Source organism: Rana temporaria, chromosome 10, assembly GCF_905171775.1.
Source record: "Rana temporaria chromosome 10, aRanTem1.1, whole genome shotgun sequence".
NCBI classification, from domain to species: domain Eukaryota; kingdom Metazoa; phylum Chordata; class Amphibia; order Anura; family Ranidae; genus Rana; species Rana temporaria.
Genome location: NC_053498.1, coordinates 18984642 through 19008275, shown reverse-complemented (window position 1 = coordinate 19008275; position 23634 = coordinate 18984642). Strand labels below are relative to the sequence as shown.

Genomic DNA, 23634 nt, shown 5'->3' with positions numbered 1-23634 from the left:
CATACCGTATTTCACCGCCGCTTCCGGGTATGTCTTCTGCGGGTATGTATATAAGTTAGTGCAGCACTAAAATAAAGTCCAAGTAAAAGTCATCAAAATGTCTTCTGCGGGACTGGGCGTTCCTATCTGATTGACAGGCTTCCGACCGTCGCATACAGCGCATCACGAGTTGCCGAAAGAAGCCGAACGTCGGCAACTCGTGACCCGTAGTATGCGACGGTCGGAAGCCTGTCACTCAGATAGGAACGCCCAGTCCCGTAGAAGACATACCCGGAAGCGGCGGTGAAAATAAGGTATGTACGGGAAAAAAAAAACAGACGATTGTCATTAGGACAACTCGGCTGAATGTAATGTTAAAAATTTATTTTTTGGGTGAACCTCCACTTTAAGTCAGTTCTGAAGGCAAAAAGGGGTCCAACCCAGTACTAGCAAGGTGTACCTAATAAAGTGTCCGGTGAGTTTATATAACTTAGTTTAACAAAAAGTGCAGAAACTTTTTGAAGAACCCTCATGTGTGTATGTGTGTGTATATATATATATATATATATATATATATTCATAATCACTTCAGTGCTAGATTATCCATCTTGTGTGCTGTATACGCTTACTCAGCATCTTGTTCCCCTTGGCTAAGGAGGGAAAGTGTGATATACTGGCCCTCATATACATGACACTTGGTGTAGGGCTGCCCTTGCTATGCAGATCCAGAAAGAGTTGCATGTACTGATCCCACATTGGCAGCATCATTGACAGGTAATCGGAATACAATCTGCTTCAAAGCCTAGGAACCAGCATGAATGACCAGTTCGAAGTGTAGGCATGCAACCCAAATTTTCCATACTCAAACTATAAGCTCATCACACCTCTCACCTCCTGTGTTTCACCCTCCTTTGCTTATGCCCTTTGGGAGGATAAAACACATTGAGAGAGGTGCAGAGTTTGGCAGTAGGGATGAGCCAAACAAAATTTCCCCCGGGTTCGGTTCGCAGCAGAACATGCGAACAGGCAAAAAATGAGTTTGAACACTCGAACACTGTTAAAGTCTATGGGACACAAACATGAAAAATCAAAAGTGCTAATTTTAAAGGTTAATATGCAAGTTATTGTCCTAAAAAGTGTTTGGGGACCTGGGTCCTGCCCCAGGGGACATGTATCAATGCAAAAAAAAGTTAAAATAAAGTGAAATATTCCTTTAAATTTCGTACCTGGGGGGTGTCTATAGTATGCCTGTAGCATGTTTCCCGTGTTTAGAACTGTCCATGGAAAAAAAGGCATTTAAAACTACTCACGGCTATAATGAATTGTCGGGTCCTGCAATATAGATAAGCCCCCCGCCCGCATACCCCCACAACCACTGGGCAAGGGTTGTGGAGATAAGGCAGGGGTTGACAAAATCTGGGCGCCAGGTCGCAATTGCGACGAATTGTGACCTGGCGCCCGCGGCGGCCGGTAATTGAGGCCGCAAAGCGGCGGCCTCAATTACCGGCCGCGGCAGGGGAGGTGGGGGTGCACGGAGGCACAGGATCCTTTTCGAGGCCGCGGCTTTGCGGCCTTGTGAAGTCCCAAGCTCTTCCTTCTGTGAGCTGGCGCCATCTGGTGGTGGCCGTTGGCATTACAAGTTAAACAGCTGTTCTAATGTGTAATCTTTCACTATTTTCATTGCCATCTGCTTCCCTCTAATTGGAACCCCCAAACATTATATATATGTTTTATTCTAACACCCTAGAGAATAAAATGGCGATCGTTGCAATACTTTCTGTTACGCCGTATTTGCGCAGCGGTCCTACAAGCGCACTTTTTTTGGGGAAAAAAATACACTTTTTTTAATTAAAAAATAAGACAACAGTAAAGTTATCCCATTTTTTTTTTTTATATTGTGAAAGATAATGTTACGCCGAGTAAATTTATACCCAACATGTCACGCTTCAAAATTGCGTCCGCTCGTGGAATGCTGACAAACTTTTACCCTTTAAAATCTCCATAGGCGACGTTTAAAAAAACTCTACAGGTTGCATGTTTTGAGTTAGAGGAGGTCTAGGGCTAGAATTATTGATCTCGCTCGAACGATCGTGGCGATACCTCACGTGTGGTTTGAATACCGTTTACATATGCGGGCGCTACTCGCGTATGTGTTCGCTTCTGCGCGCGAGCTCGTCGGGAAGGGGCGCGTTTTCTGGCTCCTAACTTTTTTTAGCTGGCTCCTAGATTCCAAGCAAATTTGTCAAACCCTTCTTGGTGCTTTGGACACCAAAGCATCTTCCCCATGTTGCGGGCATGTGGCCTGGTGCGCTCTCTTGTCTCCCCCTCTTTTCCTGCGGCCTGCCAGGTTGCGTGCTCAGATAAGGGTCTGGTATAGATTTTTGGGGGGAACCCAAAACGGCAGTTTTTAAAACTTTTTTTTTTTGCATTGATACATGTCCCCTGGGGCAGGACCCCAAACACTTTTTATGACAATAACTTCCATACAAGCCTTTAAAATTGGCACTTTTGATTTCTCCCATTGACTTTTAAAGGGTGTTCCGCGGCTTTCGAATTTGCAGCGAACACCCAATGTTCGACTCGAACATCGGACTCATCCCTATCTGGCAGGAGCCATATATTTTGCTGGATATGGGAATTGGGTTGCTTGGCCTACACACTCCTTATTCCATGGAGAGGATGGAGACCCTATTTGGAGGACTCAGGTGAGAGCTGCCTGGAGTGATGTCATTCTTACATTAATGTAGAAGGCATGTGCATATTGGAGTTTATACCAACTGGGCAAAGAAATGGAGGAAAGCAGTTCGGTGGTTGCTGTTTGTTCTGACCAACTGGGCGCGCTTTTTCCTGTCCGTCCCGTAGAATGTCTGAGGGCAAACGGCAGCCACAGAGTAAATCTCCTACAGCATTGTTGATGAGTGACTCAACATTCCTGAATGTCTGCAGCTCTCAGCTGAACAGGAATTGCTATGAGCTCCTGTGATTACAATGAATATTTCTATTTTTTTTCTCCCCCCCCTTAGGTTATGCGTGTCCAAATCCCAAACAGCGTCTCCTTTGAACTGGGTGAGTTGTGTTTCTCTATACTTCCAGTCCAGTGGTTCCATGAAATCGGTATAAATTGTAGAAAATAATTCTGATTCTGAACTTCATGAATGTATATGGAAGTTGTGAGTCCTGTGCTAATGGCGGCGGCAGAGTGCGGAAGATCCCGGGAACTGGCAGCTCTTTGCTTTGATCAGTCAGTGGGAACCTAAATCCGAAAAAATGCTTTTCATTCAACTCATTTGTGCTTGTCCTTTGATGTAATGAGCGGTGTCCACCTTTTTATTAGGAAACTAGAGTATAATTCCAGTGATGGAGGTTACTTCAAAGGCATGGAAAAATTAAGCCTATCCTTCACTGTGAATGCAACACCAATCTATAGGGCCATGACATTGCTGAGCATGCAGCCTATCCATTCACTGGAAACCAATGACTTCCCTCAGTATGCAGCCTATCTATTCACTAGAGACCAATTACCGTATTTGCCGGCGTATAAGGCCCCGTACACACGACCAAACATGTATGCTGAAACGGGTCCGCGGGCCAGTTTCAGCAGACATGTTCGGTCGTGTGTAGGCGCGAGCGGGCCGAATTCCAGCAAACATTTGCCCGCCGGGCCTTTTCCCAGCAGACAAATATTCCTGGACGTGTTTTAAAACCGTCCGCTGGAATCCTGCCCGCTCGGACATGTACGGTCGTCAGTACAGACCTACCGTACATGTCCAGGCGCCCGCCGTCCCTCGCATGCGTCGAATGACTTTGGCGCATGCGTGGAAGCCTTTAAATGGCAGGCCCGCCCACGTCGCTGCGTGATCGTCGCGGCGACGACGCGGACACGCCCCGCGTATTGTTTATGCGCGGACTTCTGTACGATGGTTAGTACAGCCATCGTACAGAAGCCCTCTGGCAGACATGTACGGTGAAAACGGTCCGACGGACCGGTTTCATCGTACATGTTTGCTCGTTAGTACCCGGCCTAAGACGACTGGGCGTATGATGACCCCCTAATTTTCCAGCTAAAATTTTGGTTTTGGGATATACTCACTGTATAAGACGACCCCTCACTGTGCCATTATACATGCCTCACTGTGCCATTGGTAACATGCCTCACTGTGCCATGTATACATGCCTCACTGTGCCATTAGTAACATGCCTCACTGTGCCATCTATACTTGCCTCACTGTGACATTAGTAACATGCCTCACTGTGACATTAGTAACATGCCTCACTGTGCCATCTATACATGCCTCACTGTGCCATTAGTAACATGCCTCACTGTGCCATTAGTAACATGCCTCACTGTGCCATTAGTAACATGCCTCACTGTGCCATTAGTAACATGCCTCACTGTGCCATTAGTAACATGCCTCACTGTGCCATTAGTAACATGCCTCACTGTGCCATTAGTAACATGCCTCACTGTGACATTAGTAACATGCCTCACTGTGCCATTGGTAACATGCCTCACTGTGCCATCTACACATGCCTCACTGTGCCATTAGTAAGATGCCTCACTGTGCCATTAGTAAGATGCCTCACTGTGACATTAGTAACATGCCTCACTGTGCCATCTATACATGCCTCACTGTGCCATTAGTAACATGCCTCACTGTGACATTAGTAACATGCCTCACTGTGCCATCTATACATGCCTCACTGTGCCATCTATACATGCCTCACTGTGCCATTAGTAACATGCCTCACTGTGACATTAGTAACATGCCTCACTGTGCCATCTATACATGCCTCACTGTGCCGTTAGTAACATGCCTCACTGTGACATTAGTAACATGCCTCACTGTGCCATCTATACATGCCTCACTGTGCCATTAGTAACATGCCTCACTGTGCCATCTATACATGCCTCACTGTGCCATTAGTAACATGCCTCACTGTGCCATCTATACATGACTCACTGTGCCATTAGTAACATGCCTCACTGTGACATTAGTAACATGCCTCACTGTGCCATTAGTAACATGCCTCACTGTGCCATTAGTAACATGCCTCACTGTGACATTAGTAACATGCCTCACTGTGCCATCTATACATGCCTCACTGTGCCGTTAGTAACATGCCTCACTGTGACATTAGTAACATGCCTCACTGTGCCATCTATACATGCCTCACTGTGCCATTAGTAACATGCCTCACTGTGCCATCTATACATGCCTCACTGTGCCATTAGTAACATGCCTCACTGTGCCATCTATACATGCCTCACTTTGCCATTAGTAACATGCCTCACTGTGCCATCTATACATGCCTCCCTGTGCCATTCCATTCCCTGCCTCAAAGATCTCCCTACCTTCTCCTGTTTGCAGACTATGTCAGACGGCGGCCATCCATTATTCAAAAGCCGCGCCTCCTCCTCAGGCTGTTCAGTGATAGGCGGAACAGTAATTTTCCCAGCAGAGCCTCTGTTCAGTGTTCCGCCTATTACGGATGTCCTCTCGTCCGAGGCTGAGGATGAGAAGGCATCCGTGATAGGCTGAACACTAAACAGAGGCTCTGCTGGGAAAATAAGTGTTCCGCCTATCACGGAACAGTCGGAGGAGGCGCGATTTTTTAATAATGGATGACCGACGTCTGACACAGGTACCCGGCGTATAAGACGACCCCCGACATTTGGGGCATGATTTTAGATGCAAAAAGTCGTCTTATACGCCGGAAAATACGGTACATCCTCAGTATGCTGCCTATCCATTCACTAGAGACCAATGACTTCCCTCAGTAAGCAGCCTATCCATTCACTAGAGATTGATGACATCACTCAGGATGCAGCCTATGCCTATCCATTCAATAGAAAACGATGACATCCTCAATATGCAGCCTATCAATTCACTAGAGACTGATGACATCATTCAGTATGCTGCCTATCCATTCACTAGAGACCAATGACTTACCTCAGTAAGCAGCCTATCCATTCACTAGAGATTGATGACATTCCTCAGTATGCAGCCTATCCATTCACCAGAGACTGATGACATCAATTAGTATGCAGCCTATCCATTCACTAGAGATCAATGACATTCCTCAGTATGCAGCCTATCCATTCACCAGAGACTGATGACATCATTCAGTATGCAGCCTATCCATTCACTAGAGATCAATGACATTCCTCAGTATGCAGCCTATCCATTCACTAGAGACCGATAATATCATTCAGTATGCTGCCTATCCATTCACTAGAGACCAATGATATCATTCAGTATGCAGGCTATCCTTTTACTAGAGACCAATTGCATCACTACCTGTGCAGCCTATCCATTTATTAGAGATTTAATCTGAGTCATCCTTCTGTATGCTGCCTATCCATTTACTTGAGACCAGTGACATCACTTGGCATGTCACCTATCACCTAGAGACCAGTGCCATCCCTCAGTAGAAGTGGCATTACTCATTATTCACTAGAGACCATTGACATCACTCGGTATGCAACCTATCCAATCACATGAGACTAGTGACATCACTCTGTATACCACCTATCCAATCACATGAGACTAGTGACATCGCTTGGTATGCTACCTGTCTATCATCTAGAGACCGGTGACATCAAAGGGTAGGCAGCCTATCCATTTATCCAAAACCAGTGACCTCACTCGGTATGCTGCCCAATCATTAGTGACCAGTGACACCACTTGGTATTTAGCCCATTCTTTCATTAGTGGCCAGTGTCCTCACTCATGCATTCACTAAAAGGGCAGTTTCCAAACTGGTCCGAGGGCCAGATGGGCCTTTGCTTGTATTTATCTGACCCTTGGGGGCATTGTACCTAACACTGATATTAAGCACTATTCCTTTTACTGACACCAATGATTAGGCACCATTCCTTCTACTGACACCAAGAGCAGGGGGTGCTAGTCCTTCCACTGATGCCAACAGCAGGGGTGCTAGTCCTTCCACTGACACCAACAACGGGGCACTATTCCTCCTCCTATATGTATTTTCTTTTACTAACCACAAAGCCTTATACATTGTCCTTCCACTGACGGCAACCGCGGGGGTGCTCGTCCTTCCACTGACGGCAACCGCGGGGGTGCTCGTCCTTCCACTGGCGGCAACAGCGGGGGTGCTCGTCCTTCCACTGACGGCAACAGCGGGGGTGCTAGTCCTTCCACTGACAGCAACCGCGGGGGTGCTAGACCTTCCACTGACGCCAACAGCGGTGGGTGCTAGTCCTTCCACTGACGCCAACAGCGGTGGGTGCTAGTCCTTCCACTGACGCCAACCGCGGTGGGTGCTAGTCCTTCCACTGACGCCAACCGCGGGGGTGCTAGTCCTTCCGCTGACGCCAACCGCGGGGGTGCTAGTCCTTCCGCTGACGCCAACCGCGGGGGTGCTAGTCCTTCCGCTGACGCCAACCGCGGGGGTGCTAGTCCTTCCGCTGACGGCAACAGCGGGGGTGCTAGTCCTTCCGCTGACGGCAACAGCGGGGGTGCTAGTCCTTCCACTGACGGCAACAGCGGGGGTGCTAGTCCTTCCACTGACACCAACAACGGGGCACTATTCCTCCTCCTATATGTATTTTCTTTTACTAACCACAAAGCCTTATACATTGTCCTTCCACTGACGGCAACCGCGGGGGTGCTCGTCCTTCCACTGACGGCAACCGCGGGGGTGCTCGTCCTTCCACTGACGGCAACAGCGGGGGTGCTCATCCTTCCACTGACGGCAACAGCGGGGGCGCTAGTCCTTCCACTGACAGCAACCGCGGGGGTGCTAGACCTTCCACTAACGGCAACCTCGGGGGTGCTAGTCCTTCCACTGACGCCAACAGCGGTGGGTGCTAGTCCTTCCACTGACGCCAACCGCGGTGGGTGCTAGTCCTTCCACTGACGCCAACCGCGGGGGTGCTAGTCCTTCCGCTGACGCCAACCGCGGGGGTGCTAGTCCTTCCGCTGACGCCAACCGCGGGGGTGCTAGTCCTTCCGCTGACGCCAACCGCGGGGGTGCTAGTCCTTCCGCTGACGCCAACAGCGGGGGTGCTAGTCCTTCCGCTGACGGCAACAGCGGGGGTGCTAGTCCTTCCACGGACGGCAACAGCGGGGGTGCTAGTCCTTCCACGGACGGCAACAGCGGGGGTGCTAGTCCTTCCACGGACGGCAACAGCGGTGGGTGCTAGTCCTTCCACTGACGGCAACAGCGGTGGGTGCTAGTCCTTCCACTGACGCCAACAGCGGTGGGTGCTAGTCCTTCCACTGACGCCAACAGCGGTGGGTGCTAGTCCTTCCACTGACGCCAACAGCGGTGGGTGCTAGTCCTTCCACTGACGCCAACAGCGGTGGGTGCTAGTCCTTCCACTGATGCCAACAGCGGTGGGTGCTAGTCCTTCCACTGACGCCAACAGCGGTGGGTGCTAGTCCTTCCACTGACGCCAACAGCGGTGGGTGCTAGTCCTTCCACTGACGCCAACAGCGGTGGGTGCTAGTCCTTCCACTGACGCCAACAGCGGTGGGTGCTAGTCCTTCCACTGACGCCAACAGCGGTGGGTGCTAGTCCTTCCACTGACGCCAACCGCGGGGGTGCTAGTCCTTCCACTGACGCCAACCGCGGGGGTGCTAGTCCTTCCACTGACGGCAACAGCGGGGGTGCTAGTCCTTCCACTGACGGCAACAGCGGGGGTGCTAACCAGTGACATGATCCGGCTTGAAGCCTATCCATTGACTAGGGAGCAGTGACATCAGTGAGTGTACAGCCTATCCATCTATTGATTACCAGTGTAAGTTACCATTGCCACCACCTCCAAGTACTAAAAGCACCATTTGACTCGGTCCTTGGGAAACGTCATTTATACTTTAGGATGGCGCTAGCCTTTAAGATTTTGCTATTGAGCCTTTCTTATTGTAAACAATTCAGGGTAATTTAGTAGGAAGTTCCCTGCTACTCATATTTCCTCCTCTTATGTCACTTTGGTCTCTTCCGCTTTGATCTTTTGTACCATTTGTAACCAGTTCAGCAGAAAGTCAGCTCTTTCAAGTATTCATGCGCCTGCAGCAGAAGCCGCTGCGTCCCTGCGGTGAGAACAAACTCTGTGTGTAGTGTTCTTGTTGCTGCACAAAGGCAAATCACTTCCTGCAGAGATGTTGTGAAGCTGATAAAAGTGAGCGCACGGTTTTCCTGTCCCCTCCCGCCGGTAGAGGTGACCACAATTCTCTCTGCTGCTCTGTCGCCCTCTCCTGGCCACAAAGGGTAATGCGCACATAAATGTATTGCCATTCAGTAGATTAAAAGTGGAACTTTAGTCCAAAAATTATATCCTCCTAGCTCACTTCTGGCTGGCCCCCTTTGCAGGTATAGCTATATAAAAGATTAAAAATAAGTGCCTAAAACTGTTTAATATCCAAAAATACCCTGTCTCGCCCTGCTCTGCACATGCTCTCTATTTTTAAAGGTTCACTAAAGGCAGAATTAAAGGTTACTATGCACAGCTGCACCAGATTCTGCGTGCCACAGTTTTAGCAAATTTGCCGCACTCTGTGTGCTCAATAACGACCATTTATAATTAATTAGAAATCATTGTGGTACAACAGGTAATTTTATATTTGTAAAGACTTGGTCTGCTTGTAAAGTTTTTATGCAATTGCCTGAAATCTGTTTTTAAAATAACTTCCCATAGTCCCCCTGAGGACCTAATATCAGCCTAATAATGTTAGTTCACCTATTACTGTATTTATCGGGGTATACCGCGCGCCGGCGTATAACGCGCACCCCAAGCTTAGAAAGGTAGTTTAAGAAAGAAAAAGAAAACGTACATTTTTGCCCTGCGTCCATCGGCGGCCTTGTCCAGCGTCCGTCTGCGGCCTTGCGCGGGGTCCGTCCAGCCTTGTGGGTGTCCGTCTGCGGCCTTGCGCGGGGTCCGTCCAGCCTTGTGGGTGGCCGTCTGCGGCCTTGCGCGGGGTCCGTCCAGCCTTGTGGGTGTCCGTCTGCGGCTTCCTTGCGCGGGGTCCGTCCAGCCTTGTGGGTGTCCGTCTGCGGCTTTGGAGGTGTCCGTCTGCGGCCTCCATCCAGGTGTCCGTCTCCGTCCAGGTGTCCGTCTGCGAGTCCATCCGCACCTTGCCCGGGGTTGCAGCGGTGTTTGTTTTTGTATTTGGCGCCTCGGCCAAGCTGAGAGAAGCCGGATTTCCTGTGTGTTCGGCTCCTCTCAGTTTGTCTCGGCTTCTCTCTGCTCCTCTCGCATGGCTGCGGGCGGAGCCAAGCGTGGCCGAGCTCGGCTCAGCTCTAGGCTGCGGTGCTCAGAGAAAGCGGGGATCGGAGTATATCGCGCACCCACTTTTTCCCCCTGATTTTAGGGGAAAAAAGTGCGCGTTATACGCCGATAAATACGGTCATTTTTTTTGAAAATGTGATCTGAACCTTCAAAAACCCCACAAGTGTCTGTGCGGACAACCACTCCTATTTTTGTTTATTTCAAACCCTGCCATAGGTGTGCGCAGCCTATTGTATTAGGGTGTGCAAACCAAAGCTCCAACACATATGCATTTCACATATTTACCGGCCTCTTCCCCGCTCTCCATCCTGAAACAATGGAAGGAAGGGGGAGCAAGGGAGCACATGGGGGACCCAGGCACCAGGAATAGGGAAAGGAGGAGTGGCATATATTAGTACCCTATATTTTCCTCCTGTGGCAGCTGTATGTTGACAAAGGGGAGAGGAGGACAAGCCTACTTTCAGCTGCTGCAGGAGGAAAATACAACTCGGTTCCACTAAATTCCACCCCCCCACCACTCCTGTCCAGGTTCGGCAAGGAAGGATTGCGGTTTACCTCTCACCTGCCCACCATTGACAGGTTGCCAACCCATAGGATTAGGGTTTGCCCAGTCACACCTGGCACACACCTTGCGCACGCCTATGAACCCTGCGCAGGAACATTGGGCCAGATTCACAGCAGAGATACGACGGAGTATCTCTGATACGCCGTCGTATCTCTCAGAGTATCTATGCGACTGATTCATAGAATCAGTTATGCATAGATAGCCCTTAGATCCGACAGGTGTAATTGTCTTACACCGTCGGATCTTAGGATGCAATACTGCGGCCGCCGCTGGGTGGAGTTCGCTTCGTATTCCAGCGTCGGGTATGCAAATGAGGTTTTATGGCGATCCACAGCGGTTTTTCTCGTTCGTTGCATCGTCGCTAGTCTAGTTTCCCGTCGCAAATTTAGTCGTCGTCTTACCTTCCCTAACTTTACACAGCCCATGTTATGTATGGCCGTCGTTCCCGCGTCGAAATTTTAAAATTTTTCTTGCGTAAGACGTCCGGGAATACGAAAGTACACTACGCACGTCGCCGTTCAAAAAAATCACGTCACTTCGCGCAAAGCACGGCGGGAATTTCAAAACGGAGCATGCGCCTAATTTAAATGGCACACGCCCCTTTGAATTACGCGGGCGTAAGTTTTCACGCAAGTGCTTGGTGAATCAGGCACTTGCGATGAAAACTTGCGGCGGTGTAACGTAAAGCCGCCGCGATTCTATGTGAATCTGGCCCATTGTAAATTGGAATAACATTAGGTGTGGTTGCAACGCAGACATTTTTTGCTTCAACTTTCCTAACCCGTCCTTTTTAGGCTGCATTCACACCTCGGCGTACAAAATCGCGGCGTTTTGTCCCACGAATTGCGGCGACAAATAGCGGCATTTTGTACCGCGATTTGTGGCGACAAAACACCGCGATTGTGAATGCAGCCTTCACCCCCTCTATGGAGATGGTTCACATCTCTTATGTCGAACGCTGAAAGCCGCCTGAAAAAAAGGTCCGGGACTTTTTTTCAGGGGGCAGGCGTACGGCGTTCGCCGTTCGGCATGGAGATGTGAACCATCTCCATAGAGGTGCATGTTAAATCATCCCTCTGGCGTCTCGGGGCTGCAGCGGCGTCGCACTACAGGCGTATATACGTCTAGGTGTGAACGGGGGCTTAGGGTATTGGCAGAATCGGCTTTGGATTACATATAGAAACATGTCTACTCTATTGTCACAGATCGGACAAGGCCAGACCTCATCCCAGATGACACACTCAAGAAGTATCTCCAGGAGATTCAGGCGTACCAGTTTCCAGAGATTTCCAGACAGCTGGAAGATTTCAGGTAATCTCTTTATATTACAGATGTGGGAATTTGGTTTCCTTGGTATCGCTTGTGCTGCTCTTGTAAAGTGAACCTACGAGGGATTCTTGTTGGAAGCTTCTATATGATGGACAACCAGCTAGATATAGGGCCAGATTCAGAGAGAGTTACGCCGGCGTATCAGTAGATACGCCGACGTAACTCTGAATCTACGCCGTCGTAAATTTAAGCGTATTCTGGAAACCAGATACGCTTAAATTAGGCTAAGATTTGAGCAGCGTAAGTCTCCTACGCCGTCCTATCTTAGGGTGCGATATTTAGGCTGGCCGCTAGGTGGCGCTTCCGTTGAGTTCGGCGTAGAATATGTAAATGCCTAGATACGCCGATTCACGAACGTACGTGCGCCCGTCGCAGTAAAGATACGCCGTTTTTACGTAAGGCATTTTCCGGCACAAATAGCTGGCCTAGTCAATGTTAAGTATGGCCGTCGTTCCCGCATCGAAATTTGAAATTTTTACGTCGTTTGCTTAAGTCGTCCGTGAATGGGGCTGGACGTAATTTACGTTCACGTCGAAACCAATACGTCCTTGCGGCGTGCTTTGGAGCAATGCACACTGGGATATGTACACGGACAGCGCATGCGCCGTTCGTAAAAAAAACGTCAATCATGTCGGGTCACCAATCATTTACATAAAACACGCCCCCCTCATCCTCATTTGAATTAGGCGCGCTTACGCCGGCCACATTTACGCTACGCCGCCGTAACTTAGGAGGCAAGTGCTTTGTGAATACAGTACTTGCCTCTCTGACTTAAGGCGGCGTAGCGTAAATACGATACGCTACGCCGCCTTAAAGATGCGCGCCCCTACCTGACTCTAGCTAATAGACTGTACCTATGCCATGTGAAAAGTCATCGGCACTCTCAAATAATGTGTTTCTTGTGTTTTATTGTGAAGACCGTGTCACATAAGACATTAGGAGAGGATGTTTTGGGGCCTTGTAGGGCCTTTTTTCTCAGCCGCCCAATCACTTTTGTAGCAATGTGAAGGGAACAAACCACCACCCCCCCACCACCACCACCACTCTTCTGTAGCCACTTGTGATGGTTCCTGGGCTATCCTGATCCTCCAGGGAGCCCAGGACTTGCGGCAGACAGTCAGGAGAGTTTCCCACAGAGCAAATGGAACATCCGTTTCCTGCAGTGGCGGCCCGTCCATTAGGGGCGCCAGGGCGCCGCCCCCCTCTGTCACGCCACCCCCTCTGTGTAGAATGGATAGATTTATGCCAGGGGCTCTAAAAAGGTGGACTTGGAACGCAGAGCATTGCACTCGGAGTCCACCCAGATGTGTTAGAAAAGCAAATTAATATTCGCTTTTCTATCACTTCACCGCCTCTCAGCCAATCAGGAGGTACAGGTCTAATACCCGTCACCTGATTGGCTGAAGGCACAAGTGCTCCGATTGGACGCCTAGCAGGAAGGAAGAAGAGACATATAGAGGACACAGGAGCTGCCGCCAGACCCGCTTCTCATCCCACAGCTTTTTTTTTTACCACTATTATTCCTTTATATTGGCTTTTGGAATTTACAAATGCAGCCATTTAGAAATCGGATGAAATGTTTAACACTTGGAAACACTTGATAGATAAAAAGTGCATTTTATATACAATTCTATAGATCAGACTAAAATGAGGGACAAATGAGGAGGAATGAGGGACAGAGGGGGATTGCTCCAAATCAGGGACAGTCCCTTGAAATCAGGGACAGTTGGGAGCTCTGTAATGGTGGCATTCCATACATAAGGTCACGTAGATGTTCAATATTGGTTGGTCTTTTGTATTCCCGCATTATTTACTGTGATATATAAGAATTTATTGAATGCCCCTCTTTGTCTGTTTTCCTCAGGGCTAAGCGGGTATTGGGCATGACTCCCGGCGAGACTGAACTTAAAGAACTGGAGTCTTATCGGACCAATGATAAATACATCCTACAATCCAAAGAGAAACAGCTGGCAGAGCGCCTACTGGTCAAGCTGGATGATATGCAGTGAGTATACATAAAACTGGAGTGCTGAGGGGGGGTGGTATATTTCGGAGGGTTAAAAGTGGTAATAAACCCAAAACTAAAACTGTAATATATACTGCAGTTACCAATCATGAGATGTGGTACACAGCCCCCTGCACCTCTTGTTCCCTTTACATTACACAGCCCCTGCACCGCTGGTTCCCTTTACATTACACAGCCCCCTGCACCTCTTGTTCCCTTTACATTACACAGCCCCCTGCACCTCTTGTTCCCTTTACATTACACAGCCCCCTGCACCTCTTGTTCCCTTTACATTACACATCCCCCTGCACCTCTTGTTCCCTTTACATTACACAGCCCCCTGCACCTCTTGTTCCCTTTACATTACACATCCCCCTGCACCTATTGTTCCTTTTTCATTGCCCAGCCCCCTGCACCTCTGGACTCCTTTACATTACACAGCCCCCTGCACCTCTTGTTCCCTTTACATTACACAGCCCCCTGCACCTCTTGTTCCCTTTACATTACACAGCCCCCTGCACCTCTTGTTCCCTTTACATTACACAGCCCCCTGCACCTCTTGTTCCCTTTACATTACACAGCCCCCGCACACCTCTTGTTCCCTTTACATTACACAGCCCCTGCACACCTCTTGTTCCCTTTACATTACACAGCCCCCGCACACCTCTTGTTCCCTTTACATTACACAGCCCCCGCACACCTCTTGTTCCCTTTACATTACACAGCCCCCGCACACCTCTTGTTCCCTTTACATTACACAGCCCCCTGCACCTCTTGTTACCTTTACATTACACAGCCCCCTGCACACCTGTTGTTACATTTACATTACACAGCCCCCTGCACTCCTATACAAGTGTGCAAAGTTTGCTGTCTGGAGGACCTACGGCCGGGGAGCACCAATTTTTCAAAGCCGGGCACCCCTTCCATAGACTCCCATGTTAAACGTAAGTCTAGTCATGGGCACAGTGAGGCATGGGCACAGAGAGGCGTGCACATGGGCACAGTGAGGCATGGGCACAGTGAGGCGTGCACATGGACACAGTGAGGCATGCAGATGGACACCATAAGGTTAATACTCGAGTTAATACGTTTTACCATTTTTTTGTGGTAAAATTAGGTGCCTCTGCTTATATTCGGGTCGGCTTATACTCGAGTATATACGCGTAATTTAATTAGCTAAATTAAATGTCAGTCATCCTGAGGTTTGCTGATTGGTATTGTTTTTTGCAGTTACGTAATGCCTCGTTTACTGCCGTTGAGAAAACCTGTCTGCATTAGACAGTGATGTAATGGCGGACAAACGGTATCAGATTGGCGCGCTTAAAAGAAAACTTTTTGGGCGCGAAAAGGTCCCATGTGGGGGCTCGAAAGTGACTCAAGCCCAGGGGCCCCCGCCACCCTAATTCCACGTACACACGTGCGATTTTCGCAATGAGAAAAAGAACAACGTGAAAAATGCTAGGGAGCATACACACGACCGGTTTTCACGACCAATCTAAAAAATTCAATTTTTCTCATTATGAAAAACGGTCGTGTGTACGCGCCCTGGGCATCATGGTTGATTTTTTTTCTGAGGGAAACAAAGCCCTGCTGAGATGTATTCTCTGGAACGTTTGTTAATCAGACAACAAAGAACCTTCCATATGCCGACAGCACTGATCTGCTCCCCCGATCTCGAGGAAAGCCATATAAGACTAGAACGAGGGAGAGGTGGACTGGGTGGGTGAAGGGTGCCAAAACCAAATAGAACTTTTCATCTGGAAAGTGAAGTGATGGGAAAGACAGAACTGCTCACTTCAATGAAGCCAATTATGAACGCTTTCGGAGCTTTAAATACCTCGGATCAGTGATTAAAGAGGACACTTACGTGAGAAAAGAAATTCAAGCCAGACAAAACTTTTGTTTTTCTTTAGAAGTTGGGAAGAATTCAAAAATCTGTTTAGATCTTTATTACTCTGATTACCCCTCATAGAGGTTCTAGGCTTTCCCCTCTCTACTGAAAAAAAGTACCCCTCATAGAGGTTCTAGGCTTTCCCCTCTCTACTGAAAAAGAGTATTTGCTGGTTTCGCCATCCCCATTGATGTCTCTGGATGAATAGAAGGATAAAACGGACAAAATGGATAAAATAACTATTTCCAGTGGAAAAAAGGCAGGTAATTCCCTTTGATTGTACTTGCCTCTTTCCTGACCGGAGGTATTTGATGCCAAGTTTAACCACTTCCTGACGGCCGTATAAAGTCGTACGCAGTGTGGATGCCAATTGCCGGGAGGCCGTCTATATTCGGCCTCCAGCCACTGGGGGGCGCGCGAGCGCCGCCGACGGCAGCGTGCGCGTGCCCGCCGCATCACTGAGATGCCGATGCGCGTGCCTGGCGGCCGCGATGTTCGCCAGGCACCCGCGATCGGCGGTTACACGGACAAGGACGTGGATCTGTGTGTGTAAACACATAGATCCACTTCCTGTCAGGGAGAGAGGAGATCGATCTGTGTCCCTTGTACATAGGGACACAGATCGGTCACCTCCCCTTCCCCCACAGTTAGAAACACTATGCAGGGCACACATTTTACCCCTTCCTCACCCCCCTAGTGTTAACCCCTTCCCTGCCAATCACATTTATACAGTAATTGGTGCATATTTATAGCACTGATCGCAGTATAAATGTGAATAGTGTCAAAAGTGTCCGATATGTCCGCCATAATGTCGCAGTCCCAATAAAAATCGCAGATCGCCGCCATTACTAGTAAAAAAAATAAAATAAAAAATAATAATTCTGTCCCCTATTTTGTAGGCACTTATTAGCCAGATTCAGGTAGTGTTACGTATTAGTAGATACGCCGTCGTAACTCTGAATCTGCGTCGTCGTATATTTAAGTGTATTCTCAAATTGAGATACACTTAAATCTAGCTGTGCCGTCGTATCTTAGCTGTCTATTTACGCCGGCCGCTAGGGGCGTGTACGCTGATTTACGCCTAAAATGCGTAAATCAGCGAGATACGCCTATTCACGAACGTACGCTTGCCCGTCGCAGTAAAGATACGCCGTTTACGTAAGGCGTTTTCAGGCCTAAAGATATTCCACCAAAAAGATGGCGCAGCCAATGTTAAGTATGGACGTCGGAAGCGCGTAGAATTTTTTAATTTTTACGTAGTTTGCGTAAGTCGTCCGTGAATGGGGCTGGGCCTAATTTACGTTCACATCGAAACCAATAGGTCTTTGCGGCGTAATTTGGAGCATGCGCACTGGGTTAGGTCCACGGATGGCACATGCGCCGTTCGTTAAAAACGTCATTTACGTGGGGTCATGCTTTATTTACATAAAACACGCCCACCTCTTCACAATTTGAATTGGGCGCGCTTACGCCGGCACATTTACGCTACGCCGCCGTAACTTAGGACGCAAGTGCTTTGTGAATACAGCACTTGCCTCTCTAAATTACAGGAGTGTAGCGTATATGAGATGTGCTACGCCTGCCTAACATTAGGCACGTCTTTCTGAATCTGGCTATATGACTTTTGCGCAAACCAGTCGCTTATTGCGTTTTTTTTTTTTTTACCAAAAATATGTAGAGGAATATGTATCGGCCTAGATTGATTTTTTTTTTTTTTTAAATTGGGCTATTCATTACAGCAACAAGCAAAAAATATTGAATTTTTTTTTCAAAATTTTCGCTCTTTTTTTGTTTATAGCGCAAAAAATAAAAACCGCAGAGGTGATCAAATACCACCAAAAAAAAGCTCTACTTGTGGGGAAAAAGGACGCCAATTTTGTTTGGGAGCCACGTCGCACGACCGCACAATTGTCAGTTAAAGCGACGTAGTCGCCTGTCGGATCTAATGGATATCTATGCGTAACTGATTCTAAAAATCAGTCGCATAGATACGACGGCCCAGATTAGGACATGGCGCTGCGCCGTTGTAAGCCCTTTGAGAATCTGGGCCGCGATCTTTATTAGTTTTGCTCCTATCATCCTTCCTGCACTATGCATGGACCTTTTATTTTATCTTTCTGTACATTGCTTTCTTTGTTCTGTGCTCTGCAACCATCTATACTGCCTCTCCCATGTTCCGCGCTCCAGATGTGCCGCTATTTTTAGCTCCGGTCAGCCAGTCTACCATCCCTGGCTGGGAATATTGGAACCTCACATTAACCCCCCCTCCTCTGGGAATCCACGCCATGAATAGGACCGCGCTTGTCACACCAAACCTCCACCCGTGACACTTTCACTGCCTTGGCTCCCCCACTAGTCGCTGCACCGTACAGAACTTCCAGGTCTTCCATCTGCCAAAGAGTTAACGCTCAGGAAGCGGTTCTTGGGAAGTGTCCAGAATCCCAGTTCCCTGCCTTTAACATGAAACATCTGTGTGTGAGTGTTTCTGTACATTGCATCATGCTGCAGCGTGGCGGGGTATATAAGCCCAGTCTCCGGCTATTGTCTCCACTTACAGTCTGTGGACTTGGAGATACTTGCGCAGCCTCTTGTACGATGGTCAACGGGACTTTCTTTACCAATCTCACACATGCTAGACATGATCTTCTGTGGGTGAGTGTTGGGTAGCAAATCAGCTTGGGGTTAAAAAAACGGGCACAAGGGTCTTGTTTTAAAAAGGTCCAGCTTTTCTAAGAGAAATGGGGGGGGGGGGGGGCTGCCATTGCTGACCTACTTCAGAAATGCTGGCGGCTTTGAGTCTACAACCTCAAACATGTATGCAGACAAGTCCCCAATTCTTGTTGACATGCGTGTTCTGGTTTAGTAACTTGGGGCCAGATTCAGGTACCTGCGCTGCGGCGTAATGTATCTTGTTTACCTTACACCGCCGCAAGTTTTCAGCGCAAGTGCTTGATTCACAAAGCACTTGCCTGTAAACTTGCGGCGGTGTAACGTAAATTTTTTGGTGCAAGCCCGCCTAATTCAAATGGGGCGTGTACCATTTAAATTAGGCGCGTTCCCGTGCCGAACGTTCTGCGCATGCTCCGTTAGGAAATTTCCCGCCATGCTTTGCGCAAAATTACGGCGCCCCGACGTGTTTTTTGAACGGCGACGTGTGTTACGTCCTTTCGTATTCCTGGACGTCTTACGCAAAAAAAAAAACATTTGAAATTCGACGCGGGAACGACGGCCATACTTTAACATGGCTGGTCTAAATCTAAGCCACGAAATAGCAGGCGTAAGTTTGCGACGGGAAAAGCCGACTAGCGACAACGTAAGAGAATGCGACGAACGCGCGTACCTTCGTGGATCGAAATGCTGCCACTCTGCCCATCAATTGCTGCTACTGTGCCCATTAAATGCTGCCACTCTGCCCATCAATTGCTGCTACTGTGACCATTAAATGCTGCCAGTGTGCATCCCCCACCTGGCCGGAACTTACCTGTCTCATTGGGGCACCAGGTGGCGGCGGTGTCCTCCTCTGTGTCTTCTCCCATCCTCTCTTCCCATCCTCTGCTATTATTGCACGCCTAATAGGCGTCCAGTCACAGCACCTGTCATTTCAGCCAATCAGGTGACAGGTAACAGACCCAAGCACCTGATTGGCGGAGAGGCGGTTCAGTGTTAGAAAAGCGAATAACAGCTGAGTGAACTGCGAGCGCCCAGCATGGCGCTCGCTGTTCACCTTTTTTGACGCCTATTAGAGCCTACGGCTCTAATCAGGTGCTTAAAAAAATATATATATAACCTGCTGCTATAATTCAGGATCACGGTGCCTGAAAGGGGGCCGGGCACCTGAATAGTGGGTGGCAGTGGCGACCAAAGATAGATTCATGCAATGCATGAATCTATCTATTGGTGATAGAGTGATGGCAGGAGAGAGGGGGCAGTGCCCGTGCGCCCTTGATGGACGCACCGCCGATGGGTTCCAAGGTCTGCACATCTGCTGAGGTTCTGCTCTCCTTGTTGATATTTTTTCTATTATATAATATAGAGAATGATCCATGGTTGTAACAACCTTGGGACTTGGTAACAATGCTATACAAGTGCAGTACAGGACGTGATCAGCCCACTAGATTTTTAGTAGGCTCAACTGGTATTTTTTCAAACATATATAATAAAATAAATTCAATATTTAACAGACCACACTTTGGGCGTGGTTCAAGGACTCTGTTTCTCCATCACGGTGGTCGGGAACCCTGCAGTAGTATACAGCCTTGTTGTGTCAATGGACATGCATCTATACAACCTCACAACTGTGGGTATAGAATTGGGTATATGGGATTGTACGGTATTTTTTATTTTATTTATTTTTATGGTTGAACTAGATGGACTTGTGTCTTTTTTCAACCTGACTATGTAACATTGGCCCGGATTCAGCAAAGAATTACGCTGGCGTATCCATAGATACGCCGCGTAATTTCAAAGCTGCGCCGGCGTATCTACTTTCTGTATTCAGAAAGCAAGATACGCCGACATTAGCCTAAGATACGACTGGCACAAGTCTCTTACGCCGTCGTATCTCAGGGTGCATTCTCACGCTGGCCGCTAGGTGGCGCTCCCGTCATTTTCGGCGGAGAGTATGCAAATTACCTAGATACGCCGATTCACAAATGTACGTTCGTTTTTCACGTCGTTTGCGTAAGGCTTTTTCGGCGTAACGTTGTGCCTGCTTCTATGAGGCGCACTCAATGTTAAGTATGGACGTCGTTACCGCTTCGATTTTTTAATTTTTTACGTTGTTTGCGTAAGTCGTTCGCGAATAGGGCTGGACGTAATTTACGTTCAAGTCGAAACCGATGACGTCCTTGCGACGTCATTTGGAGCAATGCACACTGGGATATTTACTGTACACGGACGGCGCATGCGCCGTTCGTACAAAATGTCAATCACGTCAGGTCAACACACATTAACATAAAACACGCCCCCCCTTACACATTTGAATTACGCGCGCTTACGCCAGCCCCATTTACGCTACGCCGCCGCAACTTATGGAGCAAGTGCTTTGTGAATACTGCACTTGCTCCTGTAACTTGCGGCGGTTTAGCGTAAATACAATACGCTGCAGCACTGTTAGATTGTGCGCCCCTACCTGAATCTAGCCCACTATGTTTCCATTTATTTTGCTAACATTTTTTATCCTTGTAAAATAAAATGTATAGATTTTTTTTTCATACTTTTTCTAATCTTATACTCTTTACTATGATGATGTAGTAGTTGTGGTGAATGTACTTACAATAATCAGAGTCCCGTAAGGGGGAACCCTTTTGTTTTCTGAAGGGAGCAAATAAGTGTCATTGTTGGGGTTTACATATACTTTATTAGAATTCTAATTAATTGATGTAAATGGAGCTATGTATTGTATAGTGTCTTATTATTTGCTGGAGCTGTAAGTGTTCATGCAATTCTAATGCCATAAAAAGTTCTAGCCAACTGATTTGTTCCAGTCATACTTCTTTCCCAACACGAGAGGTCAGTATTGAGTCATAAACCAATGCATATCGCCAAATACATGTTCTCTTTGATTTTGCTTTGTCAATTGGAAAGTTAATATACTCCTGATGACTGTCCATTCCACCTTCCCTTTTTCTAATTGTATCTGTTTTGTTTTTTGTTTTCCTAACAGCCCAAGCATCTCTCCGGACGAGGAGAAAAGGTAACGCCAACTGCCTCGCCAGTATAGTTGCCAACATTTTAATTCAATAGAACCACAACCAATTCCTTTTTGTTTTTATATTGCAAAAGCTTAACTGATTTAAAGCTGAACTCCAGGACAAAATCTACCCTTGCAGTACCCCCCCCCCCCTCATTTATGTATATATGTATGTATATATATATATACAGTACAGACCAAAAGTTTGGACACCCCTTCTCATTCAAAGAGTTTTCTTTATTTTCATGACTATGAAAATTGTAGATTCACACTGAAGGCATGAAAACTATGAAGTAACACATGTGGAATTACACAGAACAAAAAAGTGTGAAACAACTGAAAATATATTTCATATTCTAGGTTCTTCAGTAGCCACCTTTTGCTTTGATTACCGCTTGGTACACTCTTGGCATTCTCTTGATGAGCTTCAAGAGGTAGTCACATGGCGCAGCACCCCATCACTCTCCTTCTTGGTCAAATAGCCCTTCCCCCGCCTGGAGGTGTGTTTGGGGTCATTGTCCTGTTGAAAAATAAATGATGGTCCAACTAAACGCAAACCGGATGGAATAGCATGCCGCTGCAAGATGCTGTGGTAGCCATGCTGGTTCATTATGCCCTTCATTTTGATTAAATCCCCAACAGTGTCACCAGCAAAGCACCCCCACACCATCACACCTCCTCCTCCGCCATGCTTCACAGTGGGAACCAGGCATGTAGAGTCCATCCGTTCACCTTTTCTGCGTCGCACAAAGACACGGGGGTTGGAACCAAAGATCTCAAGTTTGGACTCATCAGACCAAAGCACAGATTTCCACTGGTCTAATGTCCATCCCTTGTGTTCTTTATCCCAAACAAGTCTCTTCTGCTTGTTGCCTTTCTTTAGCAGTGGTTTCCTAGCAGATATTCTACCATGAAGGCCGGATTCACACAGTCTCCTCTTACCAGTTCTAGAGATGTGTCTGCTGCAAAAGGTGGAAGAACCTAGAATATGAAATATATTTTCAGTTGTTTCACACTTTTTTGTTCTGTATAATTCCACATGTGTTACTTCATAGTTTTCATGCCTTCAGTGTGAATCTACAATTTTCATAGTCATGAAAATAAAGAAAACTCTTTGAATGAGAAGGTGTGTCCAAACTTTTGGTCTGTACTGTATATATATATGAGATAGATAGAGATCTAGATAGAGATGATATATATATATATATATATATATATATATATATATATATATATATATATATATATATATATATATATATATATAGATATATATATATATATATATATATAGATATATATAGATGGAGATAGATAGATATCTATAAATATATGTATGTATGCGTGTGTGTGTGTGTGTGTGTGTGTATATATATATATACACTATATTCGAAAAAGTATTGGTACGCCTGCCTTTACACGCACATGAACTTTAATGGCATCCCAGTCTTAGTCTGTAGGGTTCAATATTGAGTTGGCTCCGCCATTTGCAGCTATAACGGCTTCAACTCTTCAGGGAAGGCTGTCCACAAGGATTAGGAGTGTCTATGGGAATGTTTGGCCATTCTTCCAGAAGCGCGTTTGTGAGGTCAGGCACTGATGTTGGACGAGGAGACCTGACTTGCAGTCTCCGCTCTAAATCATTCCAAAGGTGCTCTATCGGGTTGAGGTCAGGACTCTATGCAGGCCAGTCAAGTTCCTCCACCCCAAACTCGCTCATCCCTGTCTTTATGGACCTTGTTTTGTGCACTGGTCCAAATCATTTGGTGAGAGGGGGAGTTATAGCGTCTACAAAATAGGGGATCATTTTATGGCATTTTTATTAATATTTTTTTTTTTTTACTGGTAATAGCAGCCATCTGTAATTTTTATCGTGACTGCGACATTGTGGCGGACACATTGGACACTTTTGACGCTT

At 47.4% G+C, this 23634-nt stretch overlaps 1 protein-coding gene across 5 annotated transcripts in view; it reads left to right on the top strand.

Annotated features, from left to right (window-relative positions):
• ARHGEF1 (Rho guanine nucleotide exchange factor 1) overlaps nucleotides 1-23634 on the top strand; it is a 191090-nt gene that overhangs the window by 89702 nt on the left and 77754 nt on the right. For 4 of the 5 annotated variants that reach the window (XM_040327329.1, XM_040327332.1, XM_040327331.1 and 1 more), the window contains exons 6-9: nucleotides 3003-3045; nucleotides 12005-12110; nucleotides 13993-14133; nucleotides 21690-21719. In XM_040327329.1, coding sequence (XP_040183263.1) covers nucleotides 3003-3045; nucleotides 12005-12110; nucleotides 13993-14133; nucleotides 21690-21719 — 320 coding nt within the window. Of the gene's footprint in view, nucleotides 1-3002; nucleotides 3046-12004; nucleotides 12111-13992; nucleotides 14134-18571; nucleotides 18677-21689; nucleotides 21720-23634 lie in introns of those variants that run through there. The other variant, XM_040327334.1, reaches the window with a different exon arrangement.